This window comes from Pimephales promelas, chromosome 19 (assembly GCF_988280905.1).
Source record: "Pimephales promelas chromosome 19, fPimPro1.hap1.1, whole genome shotgun sequence".
NCBI classification, from domain to species: domain Eukaryota; kingdom Metazoa; phylum Chordata; class Actinopteri; order Cypriniformes; family Leuciscidae; genus Pimephales; species Pimephales promelas.
Window position 1 is genome coordinate 11,907,555 of NC_142787.1, and position 13,074 is coordinate 11,920,628.

The 13,074-nt window shown below is 39.6% G+C and overlaps 1 protein-coding gene across 1 annotated transcript; it reads right to left on the reverse strand.

Annotated features, from left to right (window-relative positions):
- Positions 1–9,704: 9,704 nt before the first annotated feature.
- LOC120479990 (uncharacterized) lies at positions 9,705–11,795 on the reverse strand. The gene is made up of 3 exons (XM_039672878.2): positions 11,652–11,795; positions 11,150–11,260; positions 9,705–10,752 (listed from the first exon to the last, which is right to left on the reverse strand). Exons 2-3 carry the CDS (start codon positions 11,205–11,207, stop codon positions 10,070–10,072), a joined length of 741 nt encoding a protein of 246 aa, XP_039528812.2. The 5' UTR covers positions 11,208–11,260; positions 11,652–11,795; the 3' UTR covers positions 9,705–10,069.
- Between the last annotated feature and the right edge of the window lie 1,279 nt (positions 11,796–13,074).

The window sequence follows — 13,074 nt, forward strand, 5'->3', positions numbered from 1 at the left end:
TAGTGATTCAAGATAAGACAAAAACACGGTTTGAAAAAAAAAAAACATTATGATGCACTCGCTCATTGTATATATTTTGTAAAATCTGAACACAAAAAATATACAGACTGCATCTGTTTTGACCAGTACCGTCAATGTTTACTCAAACTATAATCTCACTAATTCTGTAACGGATATCATTTGAATATGTGAAACAAATAAATATTGAGACTGTGTGATTGTAAAGCAGTTTCATATCGACAACTGCTCTCTCTCTCTCTCTCTCTCTCTCAGTGCAAACAGATTTGAATGTAGGCTAGAGAGTGACTCGGCGGTCGGCGCGCGCAGCGTGCGTGTGTCTGTGTGTGACAAATGCAGCGCGTGTGAGAGCAAATCGCAACTTCAGTGGTGAAGTTTTTGTCATTTAGGAATAAGACGGCGTCTTCTACTCCCAGCACTTCGCCCACATGATGATATCGCATCGGCATCAGAACCGTTTTCGGAACCGAAACTTAGGAATTTTGCACGGTTCCGGTATTTTTTCAAAAACACAACCGGTTCTGGAAAAGAACCGGTTCTCGGTTCCCAACCCTACTGATGAGGGAGTGAGTTCAAATGAGGGGACAAGAGGGTCCTGGAAAGTGGAGTGCAGTAGACGCAGACAGGACGGTGCAGACGCAGACTGTGACAGAACTCCCCCCTCCCGGAAGGCGTGGCCTCACGCCGCAGAACAGAGGAAGGAGGGGGGACGATCTGAGGGCTGAGCAGGCTGAGGGCGTGGCCAGGGCGGAGCAGGCTGAGGGCGTGGCCAGGGCGGAGCAGGGTGAGGGCGAGACCAGGGCGGAGCCGGTGGAGGGAGGACCCCTGGTGGAGCCGGTGGACACGCGGCTGATGACAACAGGGGGTCGACTGACAGGGGCGGAGCAAGTGGGAGAGGAGACCAGGGTGCAGCTGAGGGACCAACGACACAAGGTGCTGACGAGGGACCAAGGGACCATGGTGAAAACACAGGCTCAGGTGACCAAGGTGACGACAGGGGCACAGAGGGACACGGTGAGGATAGAGGGAGTGAGGGCTGACGGGTGACAGGAGGGAGTGAAGAATCCAACTGAACCGGGGGGGTGAAATGACGGGGCGAAGCCAACAAATGAAAGTCCAGAGGTGAAGAATGGGTGATAAGGGACCAAAGGGAATCCAGAGGGACGAGGGAGCCTGGCCGAGCTGGTGGACTGAGGGACCATGGAGGAGCTGAGGGAGGTAAGAGCCACGGGGAATCAGATGGGACTAGGGGCCGAGGAAGAGTCCATGGAGAGGAGGTTGGAGGAAGAGACCGGGGATCCATTGACCAGGCTGGTTTAGGGGAGCTGGCAGACAGAAGGGCTGACGGATGAATAATGGGAGGAGGTGGGAGAGGGAGGCTGGGAGGGATCCTGGTCTCTGGTGCAGGTTGAACGGTCTCTGGCGCCGGCTGGATGGTCTCTGGCGCCGGCTGGACGGTCTCTGGCGCCTGCTGGACGGGGCTGGACGGAACCAGCGAAGAGGAGAGCTCAGGCTCGGCGGGGCTGGACGTAACCAGCGAAGAGGAGAGCTCGGGCTCGGCGGGGCTGGACGGAACCAGCGGAGAGGAGAGCTCTGGTGTTGGAGTGGGGCTGGTGACGACATCCACGGTGAAAGAAGATCCACAGGACACCAGCACCCACTCCACACAGGCGGCGAAATCCTCGTCAGGACCGTTCCCTGGGAGGCGTGCCCGGGACCGCTTGCTGAGGCTGGCAATGTAGAATACACACAGCGAGTGGTCAGAGTAGTGGGTGAGGCACGCCAACTCCAGAAAATCCCTGGTGTGGGACTCCAGGGAACGGTTTTCCTGTTCCAGGCAGAGGAGGGCTACAGCTGGAAGGTCCATATTTCTTTTTGGGTCGGTCGTTCTGTCACGGTGTGGTGCAGGCTGAGGAACCAGAGGACTCCAGAGTAGCAATAAAGATTACTTTTAATATAACAGACAGGCAGGAAGACAGGAACACAGGTGCAACACAGGCTAACATTAGACAACGACCAACAAAGACTAAATCAAACAGAGGGAACTAAATACAAGGAGGAATCAAACATAATGATGTGAAGAACATGTGAAACAGATGAACAAGACGAGGAACAGGTGGCTGATGAGGGAGTGAGTTCAAATGAGGGGACAAGAGGATCCTGGGAAGTGTAGTGCAGTAGACGCAGACAGGACGGTGCAGACGCAGACTGTGACAATACACACTTAATTTCATCTTCTCTTCTATTTTCAAGTTTTATTTAAACAAAAATATACACACACTTGATCAATGTTATAATGTTTAACCCCTTGATTTCAGGTAAATTTGCCAAATAAGTTGTTCCTTTTTATTTGTCATGGTCTCAAAATGTAATTTCTGAGTGATGTCACTATATCAAATTATCATATCAAATTACTGAATATCAATTATTTAATCAAATTATAAACAGTGCTTTTTCTTACTCCATAAACTAGATTATTGGGTGAAACTTTTCCCACATGAAGAGCACTGATTGATGCATATTCTCTCCAGAGTGAACTATCTCAAGATCTTTCAAGAATGATGAATGAGAGAAACTCTGTCCAGAGTGTGAGCACTTTACAGTTACTCTCCAGTATGAACTCTCCCATGAGCTTTCAAGGATTTGAGTAAGAGAAACACTTTCCACAATGTGAGCACTTGTACGGTCTCTCTCCAGTGTGAACTCTCTGGTGTGATTTTAAGATGCCGGATCTAGTAAAGGTCTTCCCACAGTCAAAGCACATATATGGTTTCACACCAGTATGAATACGTTCATGCTCTTTTAAAGTCTGCAGTTTTGAAAAACTCTTTCCACAAAAAGAACAAAAGTGAGACTTTATAGCAGAATGAACATTAAGGTGTTCTCTTAAGCTAGACGAAAACACAAATGATTTATCACACTGATCACAGCAGAATGACTTCACTCCAGTGTGAGAGCGCAGATGTTCTTTAAGAAAGCTCTTGCGATTGAAACTCTTTCCACACTGAGAGCATGAGAACGGTTTTTCTCCAGTGTGGATTCTCATGTGCTCCTTCAAGCTTCCTTTCTGAACGAAACTATTTCCACACTGAGTGCAGGTGAAAGATCCTTTGACTTCAGTTTTTCCAGCTCGTTTTTGTCTGAAAGTCTTTTTGGTCCTTGAAACAACTTTATTTTCATTTATGAAATGAGGGTTTTCTTCTTTCACTTCCTTTGGGTCTAAAATCAACAAATGAAATTCCCACAATTCAATTAAAGGCACATGAGAACAAAAGCAATATACAGTAAGTGAACCTCAATTTAGCTCAAATCTAGTTTACAATCGAGTCTGCTAGTATCTAGTTTTAGATGTATAGTCATATGTCATTGGTTTTCATCTTAATGTTCCTCATCAGTCATTAAAGATGTTGAAGGAAAACACCAACCTATTTGTTCCTCTGTATCTGCATCTTTTGTTCTGCAGGGTGCTTCCTTAATCTCCATCTTTACAATAGTATGTCCGTAGTTTCTCCTGGAGTAATTCCTCCTGCTTGCTTCTTCTTCTCCTGTGGGAAGATGGGAATATTCCCCAGCATTTAAACTCTCATGAACCAGGCTGATCTCATGAAGTAGTGTGTGTATGACATGCCAATTCGTATTTCCATTTTTGGTGTGCTATCAAGACGCATAATCGCTTTTCAGCGTGTTTATGAACGCCGTTGACTTAACGTTATTACTGTAAATATATGACTTACCTCAACCCCGTCCCTAAACCTACCCGTCACTGGGGTTAATGGCATTTATGATTGTTCCCTTACCATCCTAGGAAAAAAGATTGCTCCCCAGATGTAGATCTACATTTTGCTTCATTTCGCGCGGACATTTGACGACATGTACAGACACGCGGAATCACTCTGACGTTAATGGCGTAGATATACACGCATACACACGGATAGCTCAAAATGCGTAGAGATAACACGCCACTTGACTCAAAAGTGGCGTGTATGTTTACGCAAAAGTCATGATGTCATGTTGCATGAACGGCTGTCGGAGCTTTACTGACTGAAGGAGTGAATTGTGGTCGTTGTTGCTCATTTAGCAGATGATCATCACACTTACAATCACTCAAGAAGATTATTCAGGTGCAAATATTTTGTCTAATAATTTAAATACAATTGCATTATTTCAGTTATTTTACTTCTATCATCAAGCTGCTCTTTTATTAGATATGGTTTAAATCCTAGAGTGATCATTTTTGGTGAGTTTTCTTTTCAAACACTTTCTTGCAACAGAACATCATCCAGACTGTATAGTGACTAACATCAGATGAGTGCTGCGTTTTTCTACTGTAAATTATTCTAATTTCATTAAGTATTTTAGTCATTTATCCTATGAAAAGTGATGTTATTATCAAAAATTACTATATTTCCAGCACTGTTAAAACTATTATTAATTCTTCGGTTCAGAAAGAGAATATTGATATGGGCTGACAGCTGTTACTGTAGTCAGACATCAATTAAACGTGTCTGAAATAAACTATTCTTCTGTTATTCATATTGTGTTACACGTGTGTCTACCACGTTCAGTTCAATTAGCCATTACACAAAATATTGCTAAACAATCTTTAACAACATGCTGTCAGTAACGAGCTTACGTTTCAGTGTAATGAACAGCATTGGTTAATTTTAGGGTTAACGTTAAGTATTTTAGGATTTAATAATGTCAGATTTAGATTATTCAAATAACCGCTACGGCTCGTTTATAAGTGTTGTTGATTCAGTATAATGAACCGGCTCTTAAGAGTCATTCGCTCGGGAATCAGACACTAGTCGAGCTCAATGACATGTATACGTGGACAGATTTAGATTTCTCTCAATAAATAATAAAATAAATGTACTCACACAGTCCGGTAAACAGCAGATAAGAATCTCTCTCTCTCTTCTTGAATGAACTAAGATGGACTGGACCGACAAGATCACGTGATTGAAATAAAAACAAATGTCGCCATCTAGAGGAACATCTGTGGAGCTGCCAAACTATTGCCACTCACGCATTTTATTCTGAAGATCAAAACGACACACAAATTCTTCCAAATATGACATACGACACTGTTTATAATCATTGTACTTTTACCATATTGTTGATCAAATTCCATGTCTTTAAAAGCTTAATTTATTTTGGTGTTAGATCAGCTAAAACTCTGTCCACATGTTAACACTTGCACGGTTTCTCTCCAGTATGAACCCTCCAACTCTGGATCTAATGAATACGGTGGCCGAGAGGTGCAAAACAAATCACAATTAGGCTATAAAAACACAAAAACAAGTCAGAAAACACAACGACAATTCAGAAAACAAAATAACAATTCAGAAAACACAACAACAAATCTGAAAACAAATTAACAAATCAGAAAACACAAAAACAAATCTGAAAACAAATGAACAAGTCAGAAAACACAACGACAAATCTGAAAACAAATTAACAAGTCAGAAAACACAACGACAAGTCAGACAAAACGGAAAAGGTAGGTATATGTGGCGAATGGAATACTGATCGCTAATTGGACGAGACATCTAAAGTCCCTATTATTTTATGGAAGGAGACGTGGTGTGTCATCCAAGCATTAATGGCAGGGACAGTCACAGAGTTTCTGTGTGTTTCTCCCTCATTTCTGCTCCGCGGTCTTGATTGTGGCATTTCTTTGAGGTTTTGTCTAGTAGGCTATATTCTAATTGTATCTTTTATGAATTTTAAAAAAGAATTTAACTCTGCCTCGTATATGTCCAAACGGTCAGTGTACTGTTGTGTTCATTTGTTTCCCCTTATTTAATCCGTAGGCCTAATTGCAAAACGAAAAATGAACGGTTGTTGTATTTTGTAAAACGCAGAGTTTAACACCAAAATGTTCATTTGAACTGTAGGACTAGGTCGAATGATGCGCAAAAATATATAGGCTATATATCGAACGCATTTTCAGATATTTGTTTGATTTTTTTGCCCCTTTAAACATTTAGGCCTAAAATATTTGACAAATGAATATGGAAAAAAAAAAAAAAGATTTTACTGGTTTTCCAGCCCGATCTCATGAAAGTTCGTGTCTATGGCACGAATGTCATTTCTCGTGGCATTTATACGCCAAAAACAGTTTTTTCGTGTATTTGGCACGCGATTTTCGCGTACATATGATACGCACTTTTTTGCGTATAATACGCACGAACTCCCCACCCCCCTCCCCCCTAAACCTAACCCAGGGTTTTTTAGTGCGTACCATATACACGAAAAAAACACTTTTGGCGTATAAATGCCACGAGAAATGACACTCGTGGTATAGATACGCATCTTCATGAGACTGTGTTGGTTTTCTGAGGCCAAATTAGAACCTGGAAATTATATTTCCCCCAGAGTGCTGAATGAGAACCGTAACCACAGCCTACAGAAAGGGGATTTATAGATGATTTATAAGATAGGGCCTATAATAAATGTGTCTGATAATAAAATAATATAAAATAACGAGGCATTAATTGTTTATTAATAAACTATTGTTTTCTAAATCAGTTTCTCCTAAAAACAAATCTCCATCCCCAGATGCACCTTTAGAGAGAAATACATAATTAGCTAAGCTACATAATTACATATGCCTAGTCAGAAGATATTGGCTTTTGATTCGAATTTGTTCGTTTTAAATTGGACATTTAAAGCTTTAAATATCCAATTTAAAACGAACAAATTCGAATGCGGTGTCTGTTTCAGTTCTCGCGCTTTAGTTCACGGAAATCATGAAGCGCGCCTGTTTGTTAAAGCACAAAGTTTTCTTGTTATTGTGAGTTTACGCAAATAAATGTATTTGCGAATAATGTATTATTATTTTCTGTATGACCAGAAATGAAAGAGTATTTTAAGTTGTTTCCACTGAAAGAACTGCAATGAAACTGCAAGTGTTCACATGGGCGTCTCGCAGCCTCCACACTAAGCACACACACTGGATGCGTCAAAATATTGTTTATTTGTGCTTTGCTCCTTTTTTGGATAAAAGCGTCTTCTACATATGCAGCCTATAAAATTTTACAATAATGATAATTATTATTATTAAACAGAACGGGAGAAACTCCGGTGCACAGATCTTAGAAGCAAATTTATTAGAGGTGCAACAATTGACTAACGTTTCGATGTTTTTTTTTTGCGAAATGGACGTGTTGCCAATGTGCGTATTTTCAATTGGCAATTTCAGTTTGAAGGGTGATGGAAACGCGCCTACTTTAACTGCTCTGAACTTACCACTGCGTTTTATTTCTATAAATTAATTTCGTTTCAAATTGGGTCCAACCAGTTATTAAAGGTGTTAAAAATTAACTCTGTATCTCGAGGTTGCGGCGCGCACACTCTATAGGTTAACCGAGTATTAACCGAAAGGGCCTCGGTTAACGGTTAATGAAAAACTTGAAAACGTGCAGCCCTAGTTTGCAGGTATTTGTTCGTCCTTTCTTTGTTGATGACGAACACAAACTTTCTTCTAAGAGCAACAGAGTCGCGCGATGGCACGAGCGTCATCACTAAAGACACACCCTTTACGGCATTGGTCCTGGCTTTTGTTCACACAGCGCGCGTTCCGGGACTGATTACGGCAATGTTACTAGGTCCCCAACCTGGGATCAATCCCAGAAGCAATCCCAGGTCGTGTTTGCGTTCACACAGAAGGCGTTCTGGCAATTTGCCGGCAATTTCCTGGGATCAACTCGCTGTGTGAAAGGGGCTTTGCACTGCTTTGTATTCTGATTCTGATTCTGATTCTTCTTCTTCTTCTTCTTCTGGCGTTTAATGGCGATTGACAAGCCAGTTTGTGGTGTATTACCGCCATCAATTGGACTGGAGTGTGAAGCATCAACGGGGAAGGAAAAAACATAACGTTTAAAACATAACATAAATATGTAATTTAGATCCTATTTTTTAGTCCTGTTATTTTGAGAAAACTTGGTAGTTCTTTCTGCATTTTTGGGCTTAGGCACAACTTCATTTTTAAAGATTAAAAATGATTAAACTTTTATTAAATCTTTCAGTTTCTTAATCAACTCATCTCTTTCCAATGCTGCACAATGTAGAACTACATGCTCAAAAGTCTCTGCTTCACAACAAGATATACATAATCCAAATTTAAGTTTCCCTATTGTGAACAATGAATGATTTAAACCTTATTGTGTACATGGCAACCCTAATGTCCTATTCTGATTAGTGTAATAATTATGTATTAAGCATACTCTCCCTTTACCAACTTGTTTTTTGGATAGTGTAGAGGTGTCTGTTCTGCATTTCTTGCCACTTTTTTATTCATGTGTTCTTTAATTCCTCCTTTTATTTCTGCTTTACTCAGTAGAATTTGTAATTCACGTTCATATTTTGTCGATTACCTTGTGCAGATACCTCAGGACTAACCATTTTCAGTAGGCTATTCTGAGCAAATTTATAAGTATCTTGTATAAATTCTTGTAGTATGCTTCTTTCTCTATGTATTTATTGGCGGTTTGCAAACTAACTGGAAAGCATGCAATACATCCCTCAATGATTATAGGCCCATTGCACCAACACCTGTAGTTATGAAAAGCATGGAGAGGCTAGTTTTGCATCACATCAAGGCCTGTAAAAGATTATTGTGATTTTAACGGTAAAAGACTGTAAACATGCAACAGTGCAAAACTGCTAATTGGCTAACAGAAAGTTTCCTTAGTATATATTTTAAATAACTGTGATAGATCTCATGTAAAATTAAATATAAAATACAGTTAAATTTACAGTTTTTGAAAGTGAAAAACAACTCGTATAATTTACAGTGAAAAAACGTAAATCGACATTCCCATAATTCCCTGCGTGACACTTCACATTTGATGTTTTGTCTTGAAATAACTACATTTCTTCTTAGTTTTCTTAGTTCTTGTCTAATTAGCGTTTTAGGGTTTATGTACATTTGGGTTTTATGTTATATATTTTTGTTATGTTACATTTAATGTTGTGAAATTAAAGTTTATTGCATTTTTTTAAATTTCAAGTGTTACCATGATGGTGTTTAATGTTTGTGCGAATGACTCTGTCCAGCTTCTGTATAATAATATCAAATTTCTTATGGAAGAGCTGCTTATGAACAGATTTATCATGTGACTCAGGACCACTGCTCATTCCCCATGTTATCACACCAGGCTACCAAACACATTTTTTTGTTTATTGAATATTTTTGCCAATGGAAGTGTTATTTTTCTAGTTTTGGACTATATTTTCCTCACTTCTACTTCTATCATCTCTTTTAGATTTGATTATCATCTCTATCAAGGTCATGCACGTGACATTGCAGTTTATTTTCTGCATGCATTTTAAAGCCATATCCGTCTAAATTTCGGAAATATGTTTTTTTTGAGTACACACATCTGAACCACGAGCACAGAAAGCTGGATGTCAGACGTGAGTTTCGAACTAAGCTCTCTTTCAGGATTTATTGAGCTTAAACTGTCAAATACACACATGGTTATGTCAAAAACATTCAAAGTTCTCATAAACTGTCAGTTATGTCTCTGTCTATGTAAACAGCAGGGAAAGAAATCACATGAGTATATTAGATATGTGTATTAAAGTGAAAGCAAAGTAATATACAGTACCTACTGCAATATCTCTGCTGTTAATATGAATCAAACAACAAAAGAAAAACAGAAAATCACTCACTGCTCTTGACTGAATAACTTTAGTAGCTTTAATAAGAATACATTTCTTACTTGAATGCTGCTGTTAAATGCACTGGCAAGGAGACAAAAAAGGAGAACTGTCTTCAGAAACTAGTCAGGGTCTATGGTAAAAACTGAAACACTGCTTATGATATATGGGGATTAAAAAAGGAGTGGGTGGATTTTCATAATTATAGGGTGATTGTGTACACACACTGCCGTCACACATTTATGTTCAAACAACATGTAAAAGTGAATTTTGCATAATAGGACCCCTCTAACTAAAGTCATTCTGTTGAAATTCCACCTTTTTCCAAATCTGAATATCAAATAATTTTCTTTGAAGTGATGGATCTGAATGTGAACTTTGCTCACTTACACAACTTTGGGCAATGCTTTTTCATATGAGTTCGTAGACCAGATAATTGGCCGAAACTCTTGCCACATGAAGAGCACTGGTGCGGTTTCTCTCCAGTGTGGATTCTCTCATGATCTTTCAAGGATGATGAATGAGAGAAACTCTGTCCACAGTGTGAGCACTTGTACGGTTTCTCTCCAGTATGAATTCTCTGGTGTGATTTTAAGTCACTGGATCTAGTGAAGTTTTTCCCACAGTCTAAGCACACATGAGGTCTCAAACCAGTATGAATACTTTGGTGAATTTTTAAATATTGGAGTTGTGAAAAACTCTTTCCACAATCAGAGCACAGATGAGGCTTCTCATCTGCATGAATTTTCATGTGTCTTTTCAGTTCCGCTTTCAAAATAAATGTCTTATCACACTGATCACAATGAAATGATCTTTTTCCTAAGTGAAACAGCATGTGAGTTTTGAGACTAGTCTCCCATGTGAAGCTCTTTCCACACTGAGAGCATGTGAAGGGTTTCTCTCCGGTGTGGATTCTCATGTGATTCTTCATGCTTGATTTAGTTGTGAAGCTCTTTCCACACTGAGAGCAGATGCAAGAACATTTCCCTCCTCTTCTTTGAGTGTTTTGTTGAGGTTTCTGAAACTGATGGAGTTTCTCCTCCACTTCACTTTGTTCCATCAGACCTAAAACGAACATTACATTTCAATATTAAAATAAAAGCAATCCATAGTTCATTTATGAATATTTATCGGATGCTAAACGTACCTCTGAAATTATAAGTCATCAACTCTTGGCAACAACTTGAACTCAGATGCATTTTACCTAACTCATCTTAAAATTACACAAACAATAGGATAATATAAGAGCTGTAAAATAACATGATTAACTAGGAAGGAAGTGAAAGGAAAATACTAGATGTGTTTGGGAAATTGTGCCAATAAATCCATTTTCCCAAACTCATCTTGTATTTTCATATATGTTCCTATGTTATTTTACAGCTTATATCATTGTTTAAATGAGGGTTTATAGCCATAATGTTCTTCAGAGGTTATTGATAAAGAAACGAGAATGGACACTGACCTATTTGTTCCTCTGTATCTTCATCTTTAATACTCCAGGATTCTTCCTCTAAATCCATCTTTACAACAGTATGTGAATAGTTTCTCCTGCAGTCATTCCTCCTTGCTTCTCCTGTGGGAAGACATGTTCAACAGTATTTTATTAGGTCGATAGCTGTGTGATGCTTAACGTTTAGCATACTAGCCTAGCCGTTAGCCTTGTTTACACTTTCGCCTGAGTGATACAGCACCCTTTAAACTGTAGTGACTCTCCACTCTCTAGTGATGGGAACACAAATCCTAGCTACATATGCTTCATATTTAAGATATTAAATGATTTGTAGATTATATAGATAACGGTTTCACGATGAAAACGATTGCTTCGAAAGAGTGAATCATTCGTGAGTTTATTCTGTGTACAAAAACCTCCGTTTCTCCCATCTTCGCAACTTCTCCCCAGGCTGCAGCGCACAACCGTTTATTATAAATGAACATGAATTGTTGCTACATAAAAACGAACTCACTTTATAGACTCCAGCTGAAGATTTCACCAAGATGTTGTGGGCTGAGGGAACAACATTCGTCTTCCTCTATTGTAGAACTATTGGCGGGTTCTGAACTAACCACACAGTCTGCCATCTACTGGGCTGGAGTGAGAAGAAATAAGGCTGGGTTCATTTGTTCCTTTATTCTCCGATACAGACCCCGTCAGATTATGGCAGAAATGCCTTTCACCCTGTTACGACTTGAACCAGTGATAAGATTTTGGAAACATTATTTTAAGGTAAAAAATGTTACATACATGATTGCTTTAATATGTGCGCACAATCATAGTTTTTGTCCTTTGAGTGTTCTGCATGTTTACATTTTACGTGCCAGCTTTGTCACGGTGCTCACATTGTTGTAACTCATTTGCGTGCTGTGTTATGTATATGATAATATATATATATATATATATATATATATATTATAATGATATCTATGGTCACCTGTATAGAGCATCAAAGTCCCGCCCAGAGAGCAAAGTAAATTTCCCATTCATTTCTCCCATTGACATTTTGTAAAAATCCATATCTAAAGAGTATTAGAGCATGTCTGAGGATAACCAGCTACGGCTGAACTCATAAGCATACAACATATCATTTTGAGTGAAAAAAAGAAAAGAAAATCCCAAAAAAGTCAAGGGTACAAGCCTGTGTACATATTTTCATCTCCGAGCAAAGGAACTACTCCTCCCATAAACCACCACACCTCACTAAAGCCTGAAGCCACCGTAAAAGAGCCTTTTGAGTGACTTCCAAATCTGACGATGGCCATGGGAACTTTTTCCTCCAGTGAATTATAGTGAATGTGCATGGAAACTAGCCTGACTTCGTCATACTCATATTCTTGTCGGAATATGAGTCTGAAACTGCTCCGTAGGACTTTGATTATGAGGCGTGTCTCAACCGAACCAGGAAAAAAAAACCCTCAATTGCACTCAATTGAATAGTCGGTAAACCACAACCAATCAGAGCAACGCAGTAAGTCATCTACTTTGCATATGTTGTCAACTACAGAACTTACTTATTTTAGAAGTTAAATAACGAGTGTTGCTTATTTTACTTGGTCCTCCATGAGTGCGACCAAAGGAGAAACCACAATGACCACAGGCTTTTGATTACGTCCCATCTTCTTAGCGACCGTCAGAGCCAGCTGATAAGTTACACTTTTGCCGAATCATGTGGGAAGGAGGGCAAAAATATCTTTCCGATCGACAAATGCCTTGATTGCAGTTCTCTGTTTGTCTATTAAAATTAATGCGCTTTCGATTTATTTTACAAAAGACGCGACAGCAATCTATACATCTCAATTCTCCAGCTGCAGTCACCTTTGTGGGAAACCAGTTAAGCGCTCTTTGATAACGTGATGATTACGTCCCTGCAGATCATCTGTCCATCATCGTAT

Bases quoted from the DNA above. Each gene is read 5' to 3' on its own strand.
- LOC120479990 (XM_039672878.2), bottom strand. From the start codon at position 11,207: ATGGATTTAGAGGAAGAATCCTGGAGTATTAAAGATGAAGATACAGAG. The intron at 10,753-11,149 runs GTCAGTGTCCAT...TGTTCGTTTTAG, and splicing joins AGATACAGAGGAACAAATAG to GTCTGATGGAACAAAGTGAA.